Source organism: Cetorhinus maximus, chromosome 15 (genome assembly GCF_964194155.1).
Source record: "Cetorhinus maximus chromosome 15, sCetMax3.hap1.1, whole genome shotgun sequence".
Lineage (NCBI taxonomy): Eukaryota > Metazoa > Chordata > Chondrichthyes > Lamniformes > Cetorhinidae > Cetorhinus > Cetorhinus maximus.
Window position 1 is genome coordinate 15357671 of NC_135893.1, and position 26561 is coordinate 15384231.

A 26561-nucleotide genomic window follows, 5' to 3' on the forward strand; every position below is an offset into this window, starting at 1 on the left:
TCAGAAAGCAAACAGACTCACCATTATCCGATTGGATAATTTTTAATTGTAAGTCAAGCAGCCTTTTATCCCCATCCCCAAATTACTTTTATAATCAATGAAAAACTCAATATGATTTTTCCTCCTAGGCTACTCAGAGCATTGACCTAGAGATTAATCTTTTAATTCCTGGAGATGCCAGGACAACCCAGGAGTGTTGGCAATCCTAGGTTTTGATAGAGTGGACACAAAGAAATTGTTTCCTCTTGTGGGGAAGAGCTTAAATGAGAGGCCACCAATATAAGATAGTCACTAAGGAATCCGATAGGGAATTCAGAAGAAACTTCTTCACCCGAAGAATGGTAAGAATGTGGAACTTGCTACCATAGGGAGTGGTTGCAGCAGATAGTATGGATGCATTTAAGGGGAAACAAGACAAGCATACGAGGGAGAAGGGAATAGATGGTTACAATGGTAGATTTAGATGAGAAAAGATGGGAGGAGACTCGAGTGGAGAATAAACACCAGCATGGACTCGTTGAGCTGAATGGCCTGTTTCCCTGCCATATTGCATATGTAATCTATGCCAGACTTGACAGGAGCACAGGCTGGAATATTAATGCTAGAGTGTCCAATCCCGGTTTCCCTTTGAGAGCAGCAGCCTGCTCGGGGCAGTCAATTTATCTTTTATTTTGTAATTGCCACTTGACACCGACACATCTCATCTACTGTAGAGGTTCAAAATCCAAAGACCCACTTCCCCAGATAACATGTTAGATATCTATTTTCCTACTGGTTTTGGGCTCTTTTTCTTATGCTCCTGAGCTTTTCCTATGCACTATTGATGGTTCTTTACACCAACTGGGGGTCCGCAAGAAGGTTTAAAAAGTAATGACATGATATAGATCCTCATTTGTAATTGGAAAGACCTATCTACAAACCCAGAATCAGTTGTACACTGTGACTTTATCTCGCCCTGGCTACAGGAAATGTCCTTTTTAAAAACTCAACAAACCGTTAGATTTCTCTGTGATCGTTTTCCAATCACCAGAACATCCTCAGCAAAGTTGTTCCAATTGTTTTCAACATTGAAGCACAAACCTTTCCCCTAGCCCCCAACTTGCATTTACTGTTTCCTGTAAGTTTACCAAAGCTCATTCATCTCTGCTTTTAAAAAGAGATTAGTATCTGCTCTAATGCTTGCCTTTAACATGTGTCTGTTTCTATCAGTCATTTTCTTTATGGGGGAAACATGTCATTTTTGCTACTTCCTTCATTCATTCAGCACACTTCTGACCATTTACACACATTTACACAATCATTGTGTTCAACAAGTTCCATTGTTTTATCACTGCTGGCTGTTTTAAATGTTTTAAGTATCCCAACATTGCCTCAATTGGTTTTTGTTCTTATTTCCCCTGTTAAATATATGTTTTTTCAATCCAATCACTTGTTCTTCCCTCTTTGAATTTTCTCTTTCACTGCTGGCTGAGAAATTAACAGCAGCAGCTTTTGCTGAATTTGTATTTGTATCGAGGCCTGTCCATTAAATGGTCATCTACATAGAAAATATATGTGGGGGATAAATTCAGGACATTAACTACTGGTACAAACAATTGGAACTCCTGACTTGATGGAGAATCTATAGAAATCAGGATAAATTAGTATGCTTTCATAGATGATTGTGTGTGTGTTTGTGCGCTAGACATTATTTTTGATGTGTTGTGACAGCTTAACCAAAGTAATGCTTGGTGATCCATCCAGTTATATTGCTGAAAGGAGAGACAGGTTGCAGAAAACATTTTGCCTTGTATGCATCAGGACAAGTGAAAGAATGTCAAATTTCAAACAATTTATACTACAGGAACAGGTCTTGTGGTGCAGTGGTAGTGTACCTACCTCTGGGCCAGAAGCTCTGCATTCAACTCCCACAGAAGGTGCATTCATTATGCGGCATACCAGGTTGATTATTAGACTGTAATTCCTTCCAATATGCCTGATGGCAGGCAGTAAGAGTAGGAGAGTTTCCTGGTCAGCCATACTGCAGAAGACAATGGCAAACCACTGCAGTACTTTGCTAAGCACAATCATGGAGCAACCCAATGGAAATCCATGGTCAGCAACGCCCTGTTGGGGCATCTTACCTGAAGGTGGAGGATACTACAGGAGAAAAGGATGCTGATTGGCTGAGCATTGCCATCAAGAAAGCAATGGGGAACTATAGGCTCCCCTAGCACCTGGGTAATTCAAAAAAGGCACAAGGCTTGAACAGGTTCCTTTTGTTTGCAGAGAACGGGTCCCTGCGTATGAATGTATGTCACTTCTAGCAAGCGTAAATGAGTTCGACTGATTATCTTAAGTGTGTTCTTCTAGTAACCAGTCACATAGAAGCTGACTGGTTTGAGACTAACATCACTGTTGCAGAACCTGTCGATGAAATCAAGTTGTCTGCTCTCAATAATCACAAGAGAGATCTGAGTGAGAAGACCTTGAATGCACTAAGAGCTGCTCAAAGTAAAGTCCAACAGATCGCTAGGTGGGGTGCCAGTGACTACTGGCTACTACTTTGCCAGAATATCCAGATGTCCTTTGACAGTAGGAATGTTAGGGGAATATATGAAAGGATCAAAAAGGCAATGGATCCATCAGCAAAGAAAACAGTTCCATTGAAAACAAAGGCAGGGGAGGTCATCACCGACTGTAATAAACAGTTGGAAAGATGGGTGGAACACTACCTTGAGTTGTACTCTAGGGAGAACACTGTCACCAGGGAAGCTCTAGACACTATAGAAAGCCCTGTCATGGCAGAACTGCATATCGAACCCACAGTGGATGAGCTTAGCAAAGCTATTGACTCACTTGCCATGGACAAAGCTCCAGGTGCTCTTGCTATCCTGTCTAAACTCATCAAGCACGGGAACCTGGCATTGCTGCAGCATCTGCACAAATTTCTCTATCCCTGCTGGAGGGAGGGACAAAGCCCAGGATAGGTGTGATGTCGATTGTGACCCTGTACAAGAACAAGGGTGACTGCAGCAATTGCAACCACTATCGAGGCATCTCCCTACTCAGCATCGTGGGAAAAGAATGTGCCCGTGTTTCCCTTGCCAGACTGCAGATCCTGGCTGAATGCATCTACCCTGAATTCTAGTTTAGCTTCAAAACTATAAGATATACAATTGACATGATCTTCTCAGTATAGCAGCTGCAAGAGAAATACCCTTGAACATATATTGCCTTCATCGATCTCACCAAGACATTCGACCATGTGAGCAAAGGTGGTCTATTTAAACTGCTGGGGAAGAATTTTCAGGTCGGTGAGTGGGGGCATAAAATGACGCGTGGTGACATCGGGTGGGCATCTGCTGAACTGTCAAAGGCCTATTAAGGCCATTTAAATAGTCATAAAACAATTAACAGGGCTGCCCATCCAACCTTAAGGTTGGCGGGCAGGCGAAGAGCCCAGGCGGCCTTCGCATTTTTCATGGAACCTCATCCGTGGGTGGGATGAGGTTTCATGAAGGTTTCATTAATTAAATAAAACTTTTTATCAAAATTCATGAACATGTCCCAGCTCATGTGACACTGTCACATGAGAGGACATGTCTTAAAATATTTCCTTTTCTTTATTTAAATTTTTAAACCTTAAACTAATCTCCCTGAGGCACCTCTGTGCCTCAGGGAGATTTCTGCGTGCAGGGAACCACTCCCCCACCCGCACAGGGAGCGCTCAGCGCTTCCGGACGCACATCACGCTGGGCGGCCCTTAATTGACCCACCTACGTAAAATGGCGGCGCGGCCCCGATCGGGGGTGCCGATTGGGTTCTTGCCTGCCCCCACAAACCGCCCCCCCCCACTCCAACGGGGGGAAATTTCAGAATTTCTGCCCCTGGAGAAAATTGGCTGTCCACCGAAGCTCCTCAATGTGATCTCCTTTTTCCATGACAACACGATGGATAAGGTCAACACTGGAACCCTTTGAGACCCATCGTGGGGCCAGAAAGGGTTGCCTTCCGGCACCAACATTTTGGCATATTCTTCTCTTTGCTGCTGCTGTTTGTCCTCAGGTCATCTACAGAAGGTGTCTACTTACATAGCAGAAGCCTAGCTCGCCTAAGATCCAAGACAAAGGTGCGCCAAGTCCTCATCAGAGAGTTGCTGTACGTTGATGATGCCACACTAGCATTCCACACCGAGAAACACCTACACAGCAAATGGGCAGACTCTCCCACGCCTGTAAAGAGTTTGGTTTGACCATCAGCGTTGGGAAGACAAATGTCATGGTCCAGGATAAAAACAGGAAACGCTGGATAAACTCAGCAGGTCTGGCAGCATCTGTGGAGAGAGAAACAGAGTTAATGTTTCGAGTCCATATGACTTCTTCAGAAGAAGGATCTTACAGACTCGAAACGTTAACTCTGTTTCTCTCTCCACAGATGCTGCCGGACTTGCTGAGTTTTTCCAGCATTTTCTGTTATTATTTCAGATTTCCAGCATCTGCAATATTTTGCTTTTATCATGGTCCAGGATGTTGCCACTTCACAATCAGTGAGCATTGACAATGTGATGCTGGAGGTTGTTAATAGCTTCACATATCTATGCTCCAGAATCACCAGCAATCTGTCATTTGATGCTGAAATCAACACACGCATCACAAAAGCTGCAGTCGTTATGTCCAAGTTGAGTAAGAGAGTTTGGAACAGCAGCAATCTGACTGAGAACGCCAAACTGCAAGTCTACTGAGTCTGTGTCCTCAGCGCACTCCTCTACAGTGGTGAGACCTGGACAACCTATGCTAGGCAGGAGAAAAGGCTGAACAGTTTCCACTTTCGCTGTCTCAGACGTATCCTCAGCATCTCTTGGCAGGACAAGGTCACCAACTCAGAGGTACTGGAGTGTGCCAATTCCATCAGCTACACTCATTGCTAATCCAATGATGCCTGTGCTGGCTTGGTCACGTTCATTAGATGAATGATGGCTATATACACAAAGACCTGGTGAAGTACGGTGAACTGGACACTGGGTCACAACCTCTTGGGTCCATACCTCCACTACAAAGACACCCGAGATATGAAGATGGTGGACATTGACACTGACAACTGGGAGACAATCGCTGAGGACTATTTCCTCTGGAGCCTGACTGTTTGGAAGGTAGTGGAAGAGGCAAGCAGAGTCAAATAGCTTAGCTGACTGAGATGCGGGCTCAGAGAAAACAGAGGCCAGCGAATTCTGCACCTTCTCAGCTCACCGTCTTCCTCTGCAACAAATATGTCAGAGATTACCATGCCCGAGTGCAGCTACTGAACCACACCAGGCGACGCTTAACACAGAGTTGAACACCACAGCATAAATCATTGTCTTACAAGATGGAAGGCTGCCTTAACTAACTGAACATATTGAGTATTTAGACCTCCAGTGGGTAAATGCACCACCCCAATGTGATACTAGTTAGAAACCTGGGCTGTGCTCAGTGAACTATCCTGAATCAAATATATGGGTGCTTCTAACATCTTTGGAAGCATAAAATAAATTTAGCCAGGATTCCCACTCCTGATTGCCATCCAATGTCCCCTGCCGGAGAGTGTGCGGATATCACACAAAGTAAGATCAGGTTGGCTGTAGTGTAACTGAATAAAACACTACTTCTGCAGCACTGACAGTGTTGGTCCCATTTAGTACAACCTAATTACACGAAGCTGGATTGCCAGGGACAGCATCAATGAAAGCAGAGGACTGAGTCAGGATGAACATTGTGCATGATATGTGTGTGCTTGTCAAAGATCCGTCCAGGGTCTTGATAGAATTGTTGCTCAGCAACAAGTTTCACATTAAGTAAAACAAAAACAATAATTATAATTTATACAGAGAAAAATGCCTGTGCTCTGGGCAGGTGAAGTCTAGGTGATATTTGTGGAATTTTTATAACATGGGAGGGTGGGGATACTTCAGAAGCCTTGCTTTACACCATCTTGAGTTCGGGGACTGTTAAACCAAATCCAGATCCCAAACAGAATTCCTAATATCAAGCACAGACCAGACACTACATCAGACACTGATAGTAACCTCCAGTTACAGATTGTGGAGAGTCCATCACACAATATATTGGGCCGGAAGCAAAGGTTGAAAAGAAAAAAAGGAAGAAAATAAACCTGCAATGAAGTACAAAACTAAACAGAATGAACAGTAAAACCGAAAGGACAGGATTCAAGTTAGTGAGACGAGATATTCAGTCAAGTTAGCACATTGAAGCTGATGAGCTTAAAACAGAAAATTGCAATAGCAGCCTTTACGTGAGATAACTTGATAAAACTGTTATACATTCCAATGAGCGACACACTCCCGGTGTAGAAAACCCCAGCTTTATCACTTGAAATATCCCCGAGTGAAATAAAGATTGCAGCTGGATGTCTTGTCTAACAGGCATGGAAGGGAAATGGGTCCAGGGGGAATTGTACAAGTATATTAAATGTCAGATGGATCCAAAGGTAAACAGTTGGAATACTGAAGAAACACCAGACAGAACTGGGGCTGTTTGATGTTTATGGGCAGCACTGCTCCAAGGGAATTGGATCACAGTTAATTCAGCCACAAAATACTGCCTACTCAAAAATAGTCCTGCTCTTTGTACCCGTCTTTATCAGAACTAACAGCACGGTACATGACCTACAGATGGATCCAATCGAGTACTTATTATCCCATTTTAAAGGTTCATCCCAGATGGCATCTGTCTCTTTGCATAGTGCCTCATCCAACTTGTTTACATGATTTTTAAAAAAAAACTTTGCTTCTTATCCGGAGGGAGCTCCTTTCGTAATGACCATTCAAAGGAATTAGGCTTAATTACGTTTTTATTTGTGAAGTGGGTAGCACTCAGATCTCCATCAGAAGATGGTGGGTCAAGCCTCCCTTGGAGACATCGCACACAATCTAGGCTGACACTGCGGCATGGTACTAAGAGAGTGCTGCGCGGTCGGAGGTGCATCCTTCAGACGAGACATTAATCTGAGGCCTTTTTGCTTGATTAAGTGAATATTAAAGATCCCACAGCATTAAATTATGCAACAAGGAGTAGTGATTTCTCTCACTGGTCAAAATCCCTCTCTCAACCACCGCTACCAAGGCCAGATTAACTACTCATTAATTTCATTTGTAGTTTATGGGATCTTGCTGTGTTCAAATTGAAGGCTGTATTTTGCCGACATAAAAATAATTCAAAAGTGATTCATTCAATGTGACGCACCTTGAGAGAATTCTGAGCAACATGTTAAGATTTGTCATAAATGTAAGTCCTTTCTCTTTGCATTTCTTTCTCTCTTTCCTCTTGCTCTTTTCTTCCTTTCACCTTTCTTTTTAGAATTGTAGAATGATACAGTGCAGAAGGCGGCCATTCAGCCCATGGTGCGGCTCTTTGAAAGAGCCTTTCAATTAGTCCCACTCCCCTGCCCATTCCGATAGCCCTGAAAAATATTCAAATATTGATCCGATTCCCTTTTGAGAGTTACTATTGAATCTCCTTCCACCTGCTGTTTCGGGCAGTGCATCTCAGATCATAATAACTCGCTGTGTAAAAATAATTCTCCCCATTTCACTCTTTTTTTTTGCGACCTTTCTGTCACTGGAAACAGATTCTCCTGATTTGCTCCATTAAAACCATTCATTTACTCTTTTGTACTGTCTATGGCTGGTTTTGGTCTCTTCACTGGTCTGAGGAACTGGAACAAATGGACATGGAACCAAAGAAGGAGACACTAAGAGAAGGGTGACAAAAGGCTTGATGCCTCATCACACCTTCAGAAAGTCCCAAACAGCTTCACATCCAATATGTTGCGTTTAAAATGCATTGACAGTTATTATGTAGGCAAAAGTGGCAGCAATATGGACACAGTGAGATTCCACAGAGAGAAAACGTAGACAGAAGGGGGCTGAGCAGGTGAGGAGTTCTATAGTCCTGGGACAGAATGAGCATGAGTAGGACATGATGTGACGAGTCTTAGATGGAGGGATGCCGTTTGGAGTAGTTATTAGATTGTAGTAATTATGGTTTTATTTAGTGTGCCATGTACCTTTAAGGATACTACTGTTAAGGAAGATCACATGATCTATAGAAACCAATAGGAGAGTAGTGCGGGTTACCTCAGCAGGCAGTGTAGAGATAGAGTTGGAGTTGAAAGCACATGGGTAGTTGCTGCTGAGTATATTGTAAATAAACTTAATGTTTTCACCCAAGAAGTGTTTGCAGATCAACTCTATCATTAATAGTACAACTCGGCCACCCTACAACAAACTGGCGATGAGGATAAAACACGACTGAACAGAAAAACCAAGTTAAAAAAATCAAATACTACTATTGTCACAGAAATGGACATATAATGAGGTAATGTAAGGAAAGATTCGAGCAGGCTTGTGAGCAAAAGAAGAAGCCCAATTGAATCTACAGGTTAGAAGAGCCTGAAACAACAAATTCAGCCAATTATTCGTTGTCTAATCTGAAAGTTGGAAAGACAGAACCAATATTTGTCACAGTGAAAGTAAATGGCAAGCCTGTTAGAATGGAAGTGGACACGGGAACTTCCACTACAGTACATAATATAAGAACATAAGAAATAGGAGCAGGAGTAGGCCATTTGGCCCCTCAAACCTACCCCTCCATTCAATAAGATCATGGCTTATCCGCCCCAACTCCTCTTTTGTGCCAGCTCCTCATAGCCCTCAACTCCCGATATTTAAAAAAATCTATCTACCTCCTCTTTAAATACTTTTAGTGATCTAGCCTCCACAACTCTCTGAAGTAGAGAATTCCAAACATTCACTATCCTCTGAGAGAAGAAATTTCTTTGCATTTCAGTTTTAAGTGAGTGTCTCCTTATTCTGTAACTATGTCCCCTAGTTTGAGATTCCCCCACTAGTGGAAACATCATTTCAATAAGATCACCCCTCACTCTTCTAAACTCTAATGAATAAGGGCCTAACCTGTTTCGCCGTCCTTGATAAGTCAACGCCTTCATCCCAGGAATCAGCCTAGTGAATCTCTTTTGAACTGCCTCCTTAATAATGGACTCTAGCATTTTCCTGATGACAGGTGTTAGGCTGACTGGGCTATAGTTTCCTGCTTTTTGTCTCCCTCCCTTCTTGAATAGGGGTGTCACATTAATTGGGGAACATACCTTCAGATATTTGAATAATGGTGAACATCAATTAAGTTTAGAAGAAACTGCTGCCAAGCTAAAAACGTATACGAATGAAGACATTCAAGTAAAAGGCATAAGCATAGTAACTGTCCATTATGGAAGCCATTCGGCAAAGCTGGTGTGCAACCATTACAAACACATTCGGCAGGTCTGCGTATGGTTCCTAGCGACTGTGCACGACTCCTACATTCCCAGTCGGTCACAGATCCCTGAAGTCTTCCAGCATCCACAGAAGCTGCAGGGATGGTTCCTCGGGGACAAGGGCTACCTGCAGAGGATGAGGCTGATGACATGCGTGTGGCGGCCTCAGACTGCAGCAGAGCAAAGGCACAACAAGGCTCATGCTGCAACTCGCAACTTGATGGAGCAAACCATCGGGATGCTGCAAATGAGGTTCTGGTGCCTGGACTGATCTGGCGGTGCCCTGCAATACAGCCCACAGAGGGTGTCACACATCATCGTCATCTGCTGCGCCCTTTACAACCTGGCGCTGCAATGGGGAGAGGGTCTGGCTGAGGAGGAGATGGAGAAGCTGGAGGTTTCCTCCGATGAGGAGGACGCTGATGGGGATGAGGGTGAGGAGGTCCTCGAAGGTGATGATGACGGGCATGAGGCCCTGGCCAGACAAGGCAGGCTTGCTCGGGAGGCCCTCATAGCTGCTAGATTTGTGGAGGATGATGACAATATGCAGTGAGGTGACCCCATAGATCCTCACATTGCATCTGTGAACATTTGACTCCAGTCTGGCTTATGGCAACGCACGTACCCTCTGTGAGAATACTCCTGTCATGGAGACGCAGTGGAGGCCCAATAGTCGCTCGATTGCAGGAGGATGATGATGACATGCAGTGAGGACACTCCATAAATCTTCACACAGCCTCTGAGAATGTCTGACTCCTGTCTGGCCCAGGGCAGCTCACTCACTTCAGGGTCATAGAGAGACGCAGCCATGAAACTTTAAAAGCATCTGAGCCTTTGTCTGCCTTCAGCACCTGATCCCTTCAGGAGCACAATGTCACTGGTCACAGATGCTGAAGAGATGGGGGCCAGCCCCACCTTAAAGGTGCTGAGCACACAGAGAGAATGACAGAACTCTGTGATGCCTGTTGATGACATTCTGGCAGCAATGATAAGCGCCGTCAAGGTGCAGGCATCAGTAATGTGTCCAGGGAGTGAGAGGCTGGACCATCACTGTGGTCTGAAGGCTGCACAAAGCGCAGGGAAAAGGCCTTGGACTGAGATACCTGCCTTTATCTTGTGCAGAAAGGTTTCACATCTGAGTGACATGAACACTGCTCATCAGAACAAGGAGCCATAGGCAGGGAGACATTCTTGGGAATTTATTGGCAATAGTGAACATTATGTACAAATGATTAACACCCGTGCCCAGGCTGTGCAACTACATCTTCTTAACTTTCCTAACCCTGCCATTAAGTTTTGGTGCTCCCTGGCCATCCACAGTGGAGGTGGAGGCAGCCCGCTGACTGCTACGCCCTGTCTGTGATGACGTTGGTGGGCGTCCTCTGGACGGCCGAGACCTGGAGGACCCAGGCCTGCTTTCGGGGTCCTGCTGTGTGGCAGTGACACCCTCCTCGGCCTGTGGAGCTGGAGCTGCTGAGGTCACAGGAAGAGGGGATTCGGATAGGCTGGATACTCCCAGAGTCACCTGGATGGATGGGCCCAGGATGGATGACACCTGCTGATCCTCTTCCCTATGGGTGGTCAAGGGCCCCTGGCTGACCCCTTGAGGAGAAAGGGTAGTTGGAGTGAGATCGAACTGCCCCGCACCCCCCTCACATACACACTGTTGGTGGCCAACTATGGTGTCAGTGATAGTGTTCAGCCCACACAGCAGTGCAGGAATGACCTCCCGGACCAAGGTCTCCATGGCAGCCACCATCCTACCAGTGACATCTTTTGGTTATCTCCTCTTATCACTGCTTGCTTGTCCCAACAACCCGCCCCCCTTCTCCTCACCCCCCCCAACCACTTAAACCAGCTTATATTTCACCCCTTTCCTATTTTTACTTAGTTTTGTTGAAGGGTCATGAGGACTCGAAACGTCAACTGTGCTCTTCTCCGCCGATGCTGCCAGACCTGCTGAGTTTTTCCAGGTATTTCTGTTTCTGTTTTTGTTTTGGATTTCCAGCATCCGCAGTTTTTTGTTGTTATATTATTACCATCCTACCAGTGTTGACCTTGTTGTGTTGGCATGCCAGCGCTATCACCTCAGACTGAAGGCAGATGGACTCCCCCATCGTGCCTTGCAATCTAAGGAGTGCAGCGGACATCCCTTCCTGTTGTTCCCGAGCTTGCCTTTGCCTTTGCAGCTCCAGCAACTGTGATATGACCGAGTCCAGAGGCTTGTCATCCGACTCGGACTCAACAGATTTCTGTTCTCCAGCAGTCCTCTGAGTGCTGGACACCTGGGAAGTCCCTGCCGCCGCCTACTGTGGATCAGACAGTGTGATGTGCTCACCAGACTGTGATCCCGGGGCTACTCTAAAGCTGGGTGCCATTGAGGTGTGTGTCTCTGTGCTGGCGGAGGGTGTGGGTGAGCGCTGTGATGGGTCTTCAAGGAGGGTGCCTCAGATTCCTCTTCAGATGTTTCTTCAGGGCTTGATTGGAGGCCCTAGGCCATGGACTCTGTTGGCTGTTTGGCAGATATGTCTGCGAAAGCAAGGAGAGATAATTAGTGCATGGCAGTGGCCTGTGAAACAGGACACATCACTCACAGCATAGTTGTCTGCACAGCATGGTTGTCTGATGGATGTTGCACTGCTAGATCCTCACTTGGTAGAGCAGCATCAACCTCACTGTCAGCACAGGAACAGTCCAGATCATCGCTGGCCAGCTGGATGACTCTGTTTGCAAAGTCCGTGAGGACCTTGATTTCAGGCATTCCTCCACCGGTCTGCAACCTCTCACTCTGGTTTTGTGCCAACTTGTCCTGCATGGATAGAGATGGAGAGAGAGTCTAAGCAGGATGCCTGCCAGGCCAGATGATAAGTATGACTGGCATTTATAGGTGGCGAGTGGTCCCATGGACGGGCTGAGGACAATGACGGTGTGTGTGAGAGAGTGAATGGTGATGTCCCTTGAACCGGCAGTGAGTGAGATCCCTGTGGATATGTGATGGGTTTGTGAGTGTGTGAGTTGAGAGTGATGAGAAGAGTAATTTACCCTGGCGGAACGGAAGGGATCATTCATCCTCTTGTGGCACCGGGTGGTTGTCCTCTTTTGAAGGGCATTGACACCTCCCAAGCCGGATTAGTGAGGTTGCTGCCCATCCTGTGGCCAGAGCGGGGGTAGAGGACATCACGGCGAGCCTCCAGTATGTCCAGAAGGCGCTCGAGGGACGCGTCATTGAATCTGGGGGCTGCAGTCTTTTTGCCTTTCAAGGCCAGGTCTTCTCTTCAGCAGTTGAGGGCTGGAAGCACTGAGAGGTGTGCACACAGCTGGACTTTCAATATGGCGCCTGGCGTGATGAAGCGGTGAGGTGATGGCGTGGCGGGTGAATGAGAGTGAAATGGCGTGTTTTCTGGGAATGCATAATCAATGCTGCATGTTTGGGATGACACGGCGTAAAAAGCCACCATTGCGGCTGGGCAGGTAAAATATCGTTTTACCCGCCCGCTACCGCACTTAGTGCAAATCTGGGACAATTCCGCCCAACATCTGGTCATAATCTCATTATTGTTTGTGAGACCTTGTGCAAAATAACTGCTACATTTTCTACATTACGACATTGACCACACTTCAAAAATACTTCATAAGAAAGTGCTTTGGACATCCTGATGGCACAAAACATGTTATATAGATGTAAGCCTTTCCGTCTATTTGCCACGCCCCTTTCCAAGCTATCCCAGTACAGCTACAACACTGGCATCTAAGCAGCAATGTGGAAAATTACCCAGCCATGTCCTGCACACAAAAAGCAGGACAAAACCAACCCAGCCAATTACTGCCCCATCAGTCTACTCACGATTATGAGTAAAGTAATGGAAGAGATCATCAACAGTGCTATCAAGCGACACTTACTTAGCAATAACCTGCTCACTGATGCCCAGTTTGTGTTCCGCCAGGGCCACTTGGCTCCTGAACTCATTTCAGCCTCGGTTCAAACATGGACAAAAGAGCTGAACTCCTGAGGTGAGGTAACAGTGACTGCCCCTGACATCAGGGCCACATTTGACTGAGTGTGGCAGCAAGGAGCCCTAGCAAAACTGGAGTCAACGGGAATCAGGGGAAAACTCTCCACTGGTTGAAGTCATACCTAGCACAAAGGAAGATGGTTGAGGATGTTGGAGGTCAATGGTCTCAGTTCTAGGCCATCACTGCAGGAGTTCCTCAGGATACTGTCCTAGGGCCAACCATCTTCAGCTGCTTCATCAATTACTTCTCTTCCATCATAAGGTCAGAAGTGGGGATGTTCTTTGATGATTGCACAATGTTCAGCACCATTCTCGACACCTCAGATACTGGAGCAGTCCATGTCTAAATGCAACAAGATCTGGACAATATCCAGGCTTGGGCTGACAAGTGCCAAGTAACATTCACACCACACAAGTGCCAGGCAATGACCATCTCCAACAAGAGAGAATCTAACCATCGCCTCTTGACATTCAATGACATTACCATCACTGCATCCCCTACTATCAACATCCTGGGGATTACCATTGACCAAAAACTGAACTGGACTAGCCATATAAATACTGTGGCTACAAGAGCAGGCCTGAGGCTAGGAATCCTGTGACAAGTAACTCACCTCCTGACTCCCCAAAGCCTGTCCACCATGTACAAGGCACACATCAGGAGTGTGCGTGCTTGCTCCACTTGCTTGGATGAGAGCAGCTCCAACAACACTCAAGAAGCTTGACACCATCCGAGACAAAGCAGCCCACTTGATTGGCACCTCATCCACAAACATTCACTCCTTCCACCGCCAACGCGCAGTAGCAGCAGTGTGTACCAACTACAAGATTCACTGTTGGAATTCGCCAAGCCTCCTTAGACAGCACCTTCCAAACCCATGACCACTAATATCTAGAAGGACAAGGGCGGCAGACACATGGGAACACCACCACCTGGAATTCTCCTCCAAGCCACTCACCATCCTGACTTGGAAATATATCGCCGTTCCTTCACTGTCGCTGGGTCAAAATCCTGGAACTCCCTCCCTAACAGCACTGTGGGTGTACCTAAACCACATGGACTGCAGTGATTCAAGAAGGGAGTTCACCACCACCTTCTCGAGGGCAATTAGGGATGGGCAATAAATGCTGGCCTAGCCAGCAATGCCCCACATCCAATGAACGAATAAAAAAACTTACTCAAAATCTTTGGTATAATGCAACCTTCAGAGACCAAAACACCTGCACACATTCGGTGAAGCAAACTATGATCATTAAGAAAAGTGCCTATAAAAAAGTATTTCTTGAACTCCCACTAACTTCCTTGTCTCTTGTGGAGTAACACCACTGCTAAGCCCCAGGCAAGCACCCGCTCATTTGCATATACATTAATATTTTGCATCTTATTAATTGGTCATGTGAATCACACTGTTTTTTAGAATCTTAATGTATTTCGGAGATGCATGAGATTATGAGGCACTGAGAGTTTTTAAAATAAGATTTTTTTTTGGAAGAGGGGAACCTATCCATAGGATGGGTTCCGGAGAGATGCAGGTGAGGAAGGGCATTTGGCCCATCATAACTCATTCAGCTAAAAAAAACCCCTAGAATTTACACCCTCCCCACCAACCCAGCTGCTTCATAAAACAATTCCAAGGTTTCAGTTTCACTCCCCTGCCCAGGAAGGTCCATGAGTGAAAACATTTAGTGAAGGAAGAACTTACAAGCATTTCTTAACTCTGACATTTGTCGATTTGAACTTCCCGCTTGCCTCAGTTTAACTTGAAGCCGTGCTTCAGATATACTTTCACTGCACTGTTCCCTGTTTATTTGCCTCCACGATATCCTCTCTCAATTGCCCCCTTTCGAGGTTGAAGAGTCCCATAGCTTCTCCAGTCCCATCCTCACTCCTCCAAGACTGGACATCAGTCTTGCACCTCCTCTCTGCGCCAGTTTTGAATGTCTCCCTTGTGCCTTGGTGGCCAGAACTGGTCACATTGTCCAATGCCTGGTCTGACTCTCACCCTGCGCAGTTTGAGCAGTGGCGCTTACAGAGTTGGTGCTGCACTGCACGTGTCCTGAAACCCAATGAGCTATTTGTAACTCAGATGGAAGGACGTTGCCAAGCGACCTTGGCCATGGCCAATGTTACTACGTTAAAATGAAAGCAAAAGTAGTGTAATTATTTTAACTGACCTGGAAATGGTGGGTTTATAAGATACCGCCCTCAGGAAACCCCTCTTCTCCCTCTTCCTGATATTTTCTGTGTTCCATCGCTGCATGTTGGTTATTACTGTAAACTGTGTTGTATAATATACTGCATAAAATGGCAGGATATTAAAACTTATCCACCAGATATCATCGTCCTTTTGCTGCCGACAAAAACCATGACTATTGTGCTGGGTGGTCAAATCATCCGTGTCCTCACACTCCCTATTTCTGACCTGTAACCACCTCCAGCCCCTATAACCCTCACTATCTTTGTAACATGCTCCAGCCCCTACAACCCTCACTTTCTCTGTAACCTCCTCCAGCCCCTACAACCCTCCCTATCTCCACAACCTCCTCCAGTCCCTACAACCCTCCCTATCTTTGACCTCCTCCAGTCCCTACAACCCTCTTTATTTTTGTATCCTCCTCCAGCCCTTACAACCCTCCCTCTCTCTAACCTGTAACATCCTCCAACCCCTACAATACCCCCTCTCTCTACAACTTCCTCCAGCCCCTATAACCCTCCCTATCTCTGTAACCTCCTCCAGCCCCTACAACCCTCCCTATCTCCACAACCTCCTCCAGTCCCTATAACCCTCCCTATCTGTGACCTCCTCCAGTCCCTACAACCCTCTTTATTTTTGTATCCTCCTCCAGCCCTTACAACCCTCCCTCTCTCTAACCTGTAACATCCTCCAACCCCTACAATACCCCCTCTCTCTACAACTTCCTCCAGCCCCTATAACCCTCCCTATCTCTGTGACCTCCTCCAGCCCCTACAACCCTCCCTATTCTACAACCTGCTCCAACCCCTATAACCTTCCCTGTATCTGTAATCTCCTCCAGCCTCTACAATCCTCTCTATCTCTGCAAACCCCTCCAGCCCCTAAAACCTTCCCTATCTCTACAACCTCCTCCAGCCCCTAAAACCTTCCCTATCTCTACAACCTCCCCCATCCCCTACACCCTTCCCTATCCTGGATTCCTCCAATTCTGGCCCGTTGCACATCCTCGATTTTAACCCCTCGACCATTGGCATCTGAGCCTTCAGCTCCCTGGGTTCTAAGCTCTGAAATTATCTCCCTAAATCTCTTTGCCTTTATACCTCTCTCTCCTTCTTTAAAGGCATTCCTAAAACCCTATCATTTTGACCAATTGTTTGGTCACCTCTCCTAATGTCTTCTTTGTCAGATTACGCTGTTTTGAAGCACCTGCTTATGGTTTTACTACTTTTTAGGTGCTATATAAATGCAAGTTGTCATTGGCTTGACAGTCTGTACTTCCTCTGTGATTACCCAGGTCACATTCTGTCCCCAAGTTGCTACTTTCTCCACCATAACTTGCTCCCTTCACTCTGTCAGGAAGATCGCTGCCCTCCTATACAAAACAGACCACTCCTCTTTAGAAAATATCCAAAGAATAAGGGGGAATGTAGGGACAGGAGTCAGCCATTCAGCCCCTTGAGCCTGTTCTGCATTTCAAAGAGATCACAGCTCATTTGTATCTTAACCCCATTTTCCCGCCTTTGCCCCAAATCCCTTGGTTGTCTTACCCAACAAAAATCTATCCTTCTCAGTCTTGAAAATTTCAATTGACTTTTGGGGGAGAGAGTTCCAGATTGTCACTACCCTTTTGAGTGATAAAGTGCTTCCCAATTTCCCTCCTAAGTGGCCAAGCACTAATGTTTAGTTGATGCCTCCTTGTTCTGGATTCCCCCAGGCTAAATCTTATAGAATCATGGTTGAAGAGAATAGAAGAGAAGCCTAGACAAATTGCAGTCGGGACAGAGGGAGGTAAGGAGCCCCACAGTTTGGAGCCTCAAAGGATGACTGAGTTGGAGTTGGAATTGAGCAACCTGTCTTGGTTTCAATGTGATGAAAGTTATGAGAGTCTGATTCTATATTTCATGTTGTAGTTTCTCGTTATCAGGTTGGGCAGGGTGACCTATGATAAGGGTTAGAGTTGTCAGTTCTGATTGGACATATTACTGGAAGTTTCACCATATGACCTTATACTGCCAACTGCTCCTCCCCAACTCTCCAGCCATTGGCGGCCAGATCCTCCGATCCTCTTAATGCTCCACCTTCCTATGGCTAACTGGAAAATGACCAGTCTCCTGATTATCCAATAGGTCATTCTTGACTGTCAGTCAAACAGCATTTTCTCGTCTGCGATATCTTTTAATGCCCTATAATTTTTCTCCTGGATTGTGCTCCTGTAGATTAACCTTTACCTTCTGGAGGTACCTGGACAATCTGGAGGGTTGGCAGCCCTTGGTCTGAGAAGAGCTAAAAACCTCTTGCACAATGCAAGAAACCAACAAACAGCAATGGGATGAAAGACCTGTGAAGTTGGTGGTGATGGTGTTAATGAGGGAGGAGTGTTAATCAGTGCCTTGGGACAGATACTTGATGGTAATGGAGTTAGTGAGGGAGGAGTGTTAATCAGGGCCTTGAGACAAATACCTACTCTTTTCAATTAATACCATGGGATCTTTTAAATTCTAATTGGAACAGCTGGAGGGGGCCTCGGTTTAACACCTTGTCCAAAAGCCAGCACCTCCAACAATGCAGCACTCTTTCAGCACTCAGTGTCAACCTGGCTTACGAGTGGTTTGGAATCGTACTCTCTTTAAATCAGACTAAATGGCAGTTTGGAATTACACCCAGTCTCATTTATTATGCTAATGCAATTCAGGCTGTCAAACTATAAACAAAAGTGAGAACAAATTTGCAGCCAAAGGCAGTTTGGGGTCCATTGATTTGTTTTCATTACCAGTTATTTCTTGTGCTCCACAGATATCAGCTTATTACTGGGTTCTTTTATATTGTTTCGATTTGCCTCTATCTAACTGCACATATTCAAGTGATCATTAACTCCAGCATCTGCACAAGATAATGTCCTTTTTAGTGGAGAATGACTGCAATTTTCCATTGTCAGAACTGATTTGGGTTATTAGGTAGTGTCTGGAGTCCAATTGTTTGTTTTATCTCTGTGAAAACAGCATGTCCCATTGAGATTAGATACCGTCCTAGATTCAGTCTCACCTTGTCTGTGTCTATCAGTTTTACTGTCCCTGTGTATCGCCTCTCTCTGCCACGATCTTCCTATCTCTGTCTCTCTCTATCTGCCACCCTCTTTTTCTTTTCTGTCACTTTCTCTCTCTGCAGGTGTATGTGTTTATGTGTCTCATTGCCAATCTTAATTGCTCTTTGTCTCCATCTACCTCTCGCTTTGGAACATCCAGTGGTCATGAAAGACACTATAATGCAAGCCCTTCTTCTTCATCTTCTTCCTCTCACCCTGTCCCTGTCTGTCCATCTCTTTCTATCTCTTCTTTCTGTCAGTCTCTCATTGACTGTCCAACTTTCTCTCTTACTGTCATCCTCTTGTCCATTCTCTCTGTCTACTCTCTCTTTCCTCTCTGTCTATCTCTCTCCATTTCCTCTGAATGCCAACCTCTGCCTATCTTTCCCTTTTCCTCTCTGTCTGCCTTTTCCTTTGTCTCTGTTTATTTTCTATTCCGTGCTTCCTTTTTAATTCTTTCTTGTCCAGGGCAAGCTATAGATTTGACCCTGTGTGACAAAATGTGCAAATCCTACTCTGCAACTCCGGCAGTGAGGGAAGCTGATAATGATTTCATTAAATAGAATAATGCCAAATTTAAATGACAAAACTCTGTGGGGAGGGGCCTAGTCACTAGTTAACACCTCCCCGCTTGCTGGGAGCCAAGATAATGGATTTGGCAAATGCCCACATCCTACCATAGCCTCTGTGTCATATCCAATGCTTGTTAACAAACCAAGATGCTGTGTGAGTAAACCATCCAAGCGTGTTCAGACTAATGGAGAACAGCAGCACACAGCTGTCTTAAATCATTCGCACCTAATTTCTTAAAGGGGGTGTCCAGTGTGATAGGAAGAGATCCTCTATGGTATCTTGTGATTTCCCATCCGTCCCTCCACCACTCTCCCCTTTTCTTAAACAAGAAATGTTTCTGCCCATCTTCGCCTCCTCCGCTGAATCTGCTGATCTCGGCTGAGGAAAGCAATGTGCTTGTCAGTTGACTATTCAACCAAATGGGCATCACAGCAATGCCCAATTCCGTCCTCGTTCAATGAAGGGAAGAAAGAATTTACATTTAGAAAGCACCTTTCATGACTTCAGCACTTTACAGCCAATGAATATTTTTGAAATGTAGCCACTCTTGTAGCGTAGGAGACGCAGCAGCCAATTTGTGCACAGTAAGATCCCACAAAAAGAAATGTGCTCGTGATGATCAGTTTTTACTGTGATGTTGGTTGATGGATAAATGTTGGTCAGGACAGGATTTTCCAGTTGTTGGGCGGGCATGGTGGGAGAGCCTGGGAGTGGCCAGGGAACGGACCGCCGCCCGCAATTGGCCACGACTGCGATTTCACGCTGACTGGCTAATTAATGAGGAGCTCAGCGCTGCCGGGGTGGGGGCGGGAGGAGTGCAAGCGCAAAAGTCTGCTCAAGCGGTGGGGGAGTGCGCGCTGTAAGCTCCCTGAGGGCATAGAGCTGCCTCAAGGAGCTGAAGAATGGTGGAAACAAAAATAAAGATTTTAAAAAGGAGAGAAACATGTCCCCACATGTGACTCAGACACATCAACAGGGACATGTTAAAAATGATGTGTAAAAACTTTTAATTTTTTTAAATTACTGCTGGAAACCTCATCCCACCCGTGGATGAGGCTTCATAAAAAATCTAAAGGCCGCCTGGCTGATTCGCCCGGCCGCCAACTGTAAGGTTCAACGGGCAGCAAAAAATAGCGGTTGATTATTTTATTAAGGGCCTTAATAGGCCTCTCAATTATTGGCAGGCACACTGCTGACTCTTGCGCGCGCCTGCCGACCAAAATATCGCGCAAGGGCGCAATGACATCGGATGCTCACCCACAGGACATAAAATCCTGTCCCAGGGAGAACTCCCCTGCTCATCATCAAAATAGTACTTCGGAAGTCTTTAACATCCACCTGGGAGGACAGATGGAGTCTCAGTTTAATGCCACATCCGAAAGATGCACCTCCGTTTATGCAGAAACACACTGGAGGGTCTGCCTGGATTTTGTGCTCAGTTTTGCGGAGTGGGATTTGAGTCCATAACCTTCTAACTCAGAGGTGAAAGTGTTACCCACTGAGCTGTGGCTGACACCTTGGAGTGATTAGTTAGTGATCAGGGAATGTACAGGCTTAGGCAAACTGGAAAGGGGCAACAGTTCGGGGCAGCATAATAAGCCTGTGACCCTTGGGTGCATCAGGGGCCCCTAATCCTGCTCACTGTCTCGTGGCTCTGGTTGGAAAGGGGGCCTGTGTAGGTATTGGGTAAGAACAGGATTGGTCTCAGTACAAGACTCTTCCCTACCGCCCCCACACTAAACTAACCTGACAATACTCAGGATCCAGGCTCACAACTGCATGGAGCATCGGAAGGAGGACTTGCCGGAGCTTTTTGGGCGAGCCTGGCACTAAATTAAAAATGAGGAAAAATCAGGCAGGACCCGCGGAGCCTCCCTGAAAATGTAAAGGCCAAAAAGTGCCTTTTGTGAGTTCATGTACATTTGGCAGAATCCTTTACTTCTTTGATGCTTAAATATTGGCCTGGGCCGATATCAACCCCTCATTTGACCTGACTAAAACAGACTATCTACTCATTATCACATTGCTGTTTGTGGGAGCTTGCTGTGCACGAATTGGCTGCCACATTTCCTAAATTATAACAGTGACACTGTTGAAAAGTACTTAATTGGCTGTAAAGTGCTTTGGGATGTCCTGAGGTCACAAAAGAGGCTATATAAATACAAATCTTTCTTTGGCGTTTAACAAAGTACCGATATTTTTGAATTTGTCCAGTAATTTTCTTTGGCGTGTTTGAACCCTGTAGGGAATGAGAGAAAAATTCGGAATCTGGGAGTGCAGTAACGGAAGTTACATGTGACTGTCTTTCTCTTGTTACTAGGAGGCAGACACGGATGAGAACCAAGGGACGTTGGACTTTGAAGAGTTTTGCGCGTTTTATAAGATGATGTCCACACGACGGGACCTCTATCTTCTGATGCTGATGTACAGTAACCACAAGGACCAATTAGACTCTGATGACCTGAAGAAATTTCTGGAGGTGGAGCAAAAGGTGAGCAGTTTGAATCAGAGTGAGTCCCAGAGCAGAGTGATGCCTTCTGTGCATAGACTTCCAATCAGGACTCAAATTAGGCTGAGAGTATGTCATTGGTCCATCAAAAACATGGTTTGAGCTGTTAATGGTTTGCGGGTATTTGCCTGACTTGTTTAATTAATAAGAGCACAGTCCTGGGAGGCAGAACAGATTCTCAGTCTGTGCTAAGCTAACTTTGGCAACAGAGTTTTAATTAAGGGACAATGGTTTAAAACAGTCAACTTAAGGGCAAGAGAGAAAGTTAGGCCTTTTTTTTAACATTAAGTATAATAAGCTTTTGGTGAGAAATTGAGATTGAGGGATATTGGCAAGAAAGTAGGATTCAGATACATTGGTGAGATTGGGTTGCATTGAGGGATATTGGTGAGATGGTAGATATGTTGGATGGAGTGCTAGTGCACCTACCTCTGAGCCAGAAGCTCTGGGTTCAAGTTCCACTTCAGGACCATGGAAGGTGTGTTCAGAATGTGGCCGAGCAGGTTGATTATCAACCTGTAAATTCCTTCTGATGCGCCTTCGACAGAAGAAATGAGCGGGAGAGTCTCCTGGTGAACCAGAGCCATGTGGTAGCTGCAGCACACCACTCTCCCCGATTAAAAAACTCTGCGCACAAACTCTTTCCATGGGCTGTACTCCATGGCAAGCATCCTCCTTGCTTTGAGGGACTGCTAAAAAGAGAGAGGGGTGGGTTGGACTGAGGGATTTTGGTGAGGTGGTAGATAGGTTTGGATTGAGGTCTTGATAAAGAAAGAAATTGAGCTGAATGAACCTGGAGGTCCTGAGAAACTGAATCGAAGGAGTTGATACCCATAGTGGCATATCAAAGAAGGAGAGATGGGTGGCAATACCACCTTGTATTTATCAGTAAAACACTCACAGAAACAGAAGGAGACAGCCAAAGAGAGAGAGAGAGATTAGGAGGGAGTGACCAAAACCTTGGTCAAAGGGGCAGGTTTTAAGGAGGGTTTTAAAGAAGGAAATACACGCAGAAGCAGAATGGTTCAGGGAGGGAAATCAGTGGGGCCTTGACATCCAAAGTCACAGGTCTCAATGTTGGTGAAGGGTGGTGGGCTGGGGAGAGAGGGTGTTGGAAAAAGGGTGCACAAGAGGTTGGATTTAAAGGAGCAACCTGTTTGGAGGCATTGGCTGGCTGGATGAAGTCGTGGAGAGAGAGAGAGAGAGAAATGTCAAGTAGCATTGACTCTGAGCTTGGGGTTTAAAAGGCTGATTTTGATAGGGGAAAGAAGAGTGAGGTTGGTGGAGGAGTCAGACAGTAATTTTGTTTAAACTTCAGCCTGCTGCAGAATGATGATAAGGCTTTAAGTATAATACCAGTCATTAATTTGCAATTTGTTCACCATCTCAGTGCAATGTTCTGGGCCTTGTGAATGGATCAATGGTACAGTGGATGTGGGACTCCCTCGACTGTTACACATGCTGAACATGCTGACTCAGACATTTTCCTATATGTTTATGGGCTGCCAATATTAAAAACAGACAGCTGTGTTTACTTTGCATCTGTCCAATATTTCTGAAGGATCATGTAGTTAAGCTTATTTCCCAAGGTGTTAACATGATATGATAACAGATTTATGGGCTGCCCGTATCATTACCAATTTGAACAGGCGAGAGAACAGTAAAATGTAGTTCTAAAATCTTTTCATATATTTGAATACCAATCTCACTTGTCCTCTGTTGCTCTATACTGCCTCTTGTGGGCTCTGCTGGCAGTGTGCTGAGCTCTCACCATCCAAACATGGCTCCAACTTCACACCAACCTTCCAAATGATTAAATCACTGCCTGCGTTTTTGCCCATCATTTCTATTTCCTCCCTTTGCCTAGTAGCCTTGACTCTTTGCTGGGGTACAGTCCTCTATATATATATAGTGCCTTTCATTACCTCAGGATGTCCCAAGGTGCTTTACAGTGAATGAAGTCCTTTTGAAGGGTAGGCACTATTGCAATGTAGAAACTGTGGCTGCCAATGTTACCACAAGCAGCAATGTGATAATGACCAGATAAGCTGTTTATTGTGATCCTGGTCGAGGGATAAATTTGGCCAGAACGCTGGAGAGAACCTGTCTGCTTTTCATCAAAATATTGCTGTGGGATCTTTTAGATCAAGCTGAGAAGACAGGTTTGACCCCTCATCTGAAAGCCTCAGATAATGCAACACTCCCTCAGTAAACCAATGGGAGCGTCAGTCTAGATCATGTGATCAAATCACTGGATTGGAACCCATAACCTTCCAACTCAGAGATGAGTACCAAGGGCAACAGTAACCCCGTGACTATCGCTGCAGCTGAGATCAGCTGAGGAACCAAAATGTGTTTCTTTCTGGTCTCTGTGGCTCGGTGGTGCTAGGTGGTGCCCCAACAAGAGGAAAACTTATGGACAGCCTCTCTTAGCAGCCTATAGTATTATTTAAAAGGTCAATGTTTTATGCCTAAAGTTTCTTTTAGTTTTGTTCATAATTTTCTTTTTGCTTTGCTAACCAATGCTCAGTGTGATGATACGAGAGTCATAGCTCTATTTTGTAACCATTCCCCTTCAGCACTGTGTATACCTTGAGTTCAGAATGTTTCTACTGTGCACTTTCTTCATTTGACCTGTCCGACGAACCACATCTTCCTCCCCTTTATTCTCTGCCTCAGGTGTGCTTCTGCCCTGCCTCCCATCCAATACCAACCCCAGAGATATTGAAAAATCAAACTACCATAAAAGACTCCGTCCCCTTTAGCTGAGAGCCAATGATGGCAAGAGAAAACACTCCATGGACTCCTATTGGATATAATATTCAATGACATCAGAACATGCTCCATCCAATGGGATATGATGGGTGGAATTTTCCGTGCCCACTGGCGTCGGGCGAGTTTGGTGGCTTGAGTGGACAATATGGCGAGAAGGCCAAAAATGGGTTTCACGACGCTGTGAAACCAGTTTGCAATCGTCCGCTCTGTCTGTCGATGACAGACCGTGTTTCCCGCTGTCAGACACTGGGAACCTCATTCTCATACATCTGCTTATCATTATAAGCCCAGCTTACTGGAACCATCCCCCCCACGCTGGATCATCCAGGCATGTGGGCGTGATTGCAGGCCGATGTGTTTCACAACTGTACATAAGCCACATGCACCTGGCGGGCTGCACTTCACTCAGCACTGTGAGGTTTGTTTGCCAACCTTCGGGCAGCACTCGCAGCCATCAGCTCCCAGGCTTCGCAGACAGCACCACATCACCTTTAGTGAGGCTCTGAGGCCAGCCTCTACCTACCAAGCCAACCATAAGGTGGGGATGACTTCTCAACAGCTGCAGGGCTAGGGCTTGCTTGGGGAATGGGGAGAAGAGGCCTCAGGCATGGGAACAGGCTGCAGAGCGAGCGCTGTACTGGGGAAGTGGGGGCGTGGGGGGGGCGCAAGTTGATCTGTGCAAGTGGCCTTCAGATGGTGAGGGCTGAGGAGGCAGCCTCCAGAGGAGATGAAGCCGGATGGAGATGTGAGGGTGTGTGTGAGAATGGGTGGTGATGTCCCTTGAGCTGGCAGTGAGTGAGATGCCAGTGAATGTGTGATGGGCTTGAGTGTGTGAGTTTAGAGTGATGGGATGGTTGCCATACCCTAGCTGCATGGATGAGATCATTCATCCTCTTTCTGCATAGGATGGTCAACCTCTTCTGTACAGCTTTTGCAGTGATCACCACTGCCTTCACCTACCAAGTCGGAGTGGTAATGTTGCTGCACTCCCTGCGGCTAGAGCTGAGCTAGAGGACATCACAGCGGCCCTCCACAGCATCCACAGAGCGCTCAAGGGACGTGTCACCAAACTGGGGGGGTTTCAGTCTTCTTGCCTTTCAGGGCCATGTCTTCTTTGCAGTTGTCCTGGCTGGAAGCACTGCGAGGTGTGTGTGCAGCTGCACTGTAAATGTGGCGCCCAGTGTGATGAAGCGGCGAGGTGATGGTGTGGTGGGCAGATCGGAGCTCGCCCGCCATGGAAACAGCTTGTTTCCCAGGAATGCATGATTAAAGAGGCAGGGCTGGGTGATACAGCGTGACAAGCCGCCGTTGTGGCCAGCGGGTAAAACGTCCTTTCTCCTACCTGCTACCGCACTTAGTGCAAATCTGGGACGATTCCACCTGATGTGTCTTCAGCACTGTTTTGGGCCACAGATTAATCTGTCTGCAAAACCCACACACAGGACATGCCAGTTAATTCAGTGAAATCTCACACTAACTACTTGAGTCCAGTCTGCATTCAACAGGTCCAATGTACTGGATTTCTTCTTGCATAAGATAGAGAAACATCAGGGCTCATTGCACTGTCAAACCTTGACATTCAATGGCATTACCATCACTGAATTCCCCACTATCAACAGCCTGGGGTTACCATTGATCAGAAACTAAACTGGACTAGCCATATAAATACTGTGGCTACAAGAGTAGGTCAGAGGCTAGGAATCCTGCGATGAGTAACTCACCTCCTGACTCCCCAAAGTCTGTCCACCTTCTACAAGGCACAGGTCAGGAGTGTGATGGAATACTCTCCACTTGCCTGGATGAGTGCAGCACCCACAACACTCAAGAGGCACAATACCATCCAGGACAAAGCTGGCCGCTTGATTGACACCACATCCACAAACATTCACTCCCTCCACCACCGGTGCACAGTGGCAGCAGTTTTTTTAAATTCATTCACAGGATGTGGGCTTCACGGGCTAGGCCAGCATTTATTGCCCATTCCTAGTTGCCCTTGAGAAGGCGGTGGTGAGCTGCCTTCTTGAACCGCTACAGCCCAAGTGGTGTAGGTACACCTACAGTGCTGTTAGGAAGGGAGTTCCATGGTTTTGACCCAGTGACAGTGA

The 26561-nt window shown here is 46.0% G+C and overlaps 1 protein-coding gene across 1 annotated transcript in view; it reads left to right on the plus strand.

Annotated features, from left to right (window-relative positions):
- Positions 1–26561, plus strand: part of plch2a (phospholipase C, eta 2a) — a 158153-nt gene that overhangs the window by 29781 nt on the left and 101811 nt on the right. Inside the window, exon 5 of the mRNA XM_078557950.1 lies at positions 21493–21663. Coding sequence (XP_078414076.1) covers positions 21493–21663 — 171 coding nt within the window. The remainder of the gene's footprint in view (positions 1–21492; positions 21664–26561) is intronic.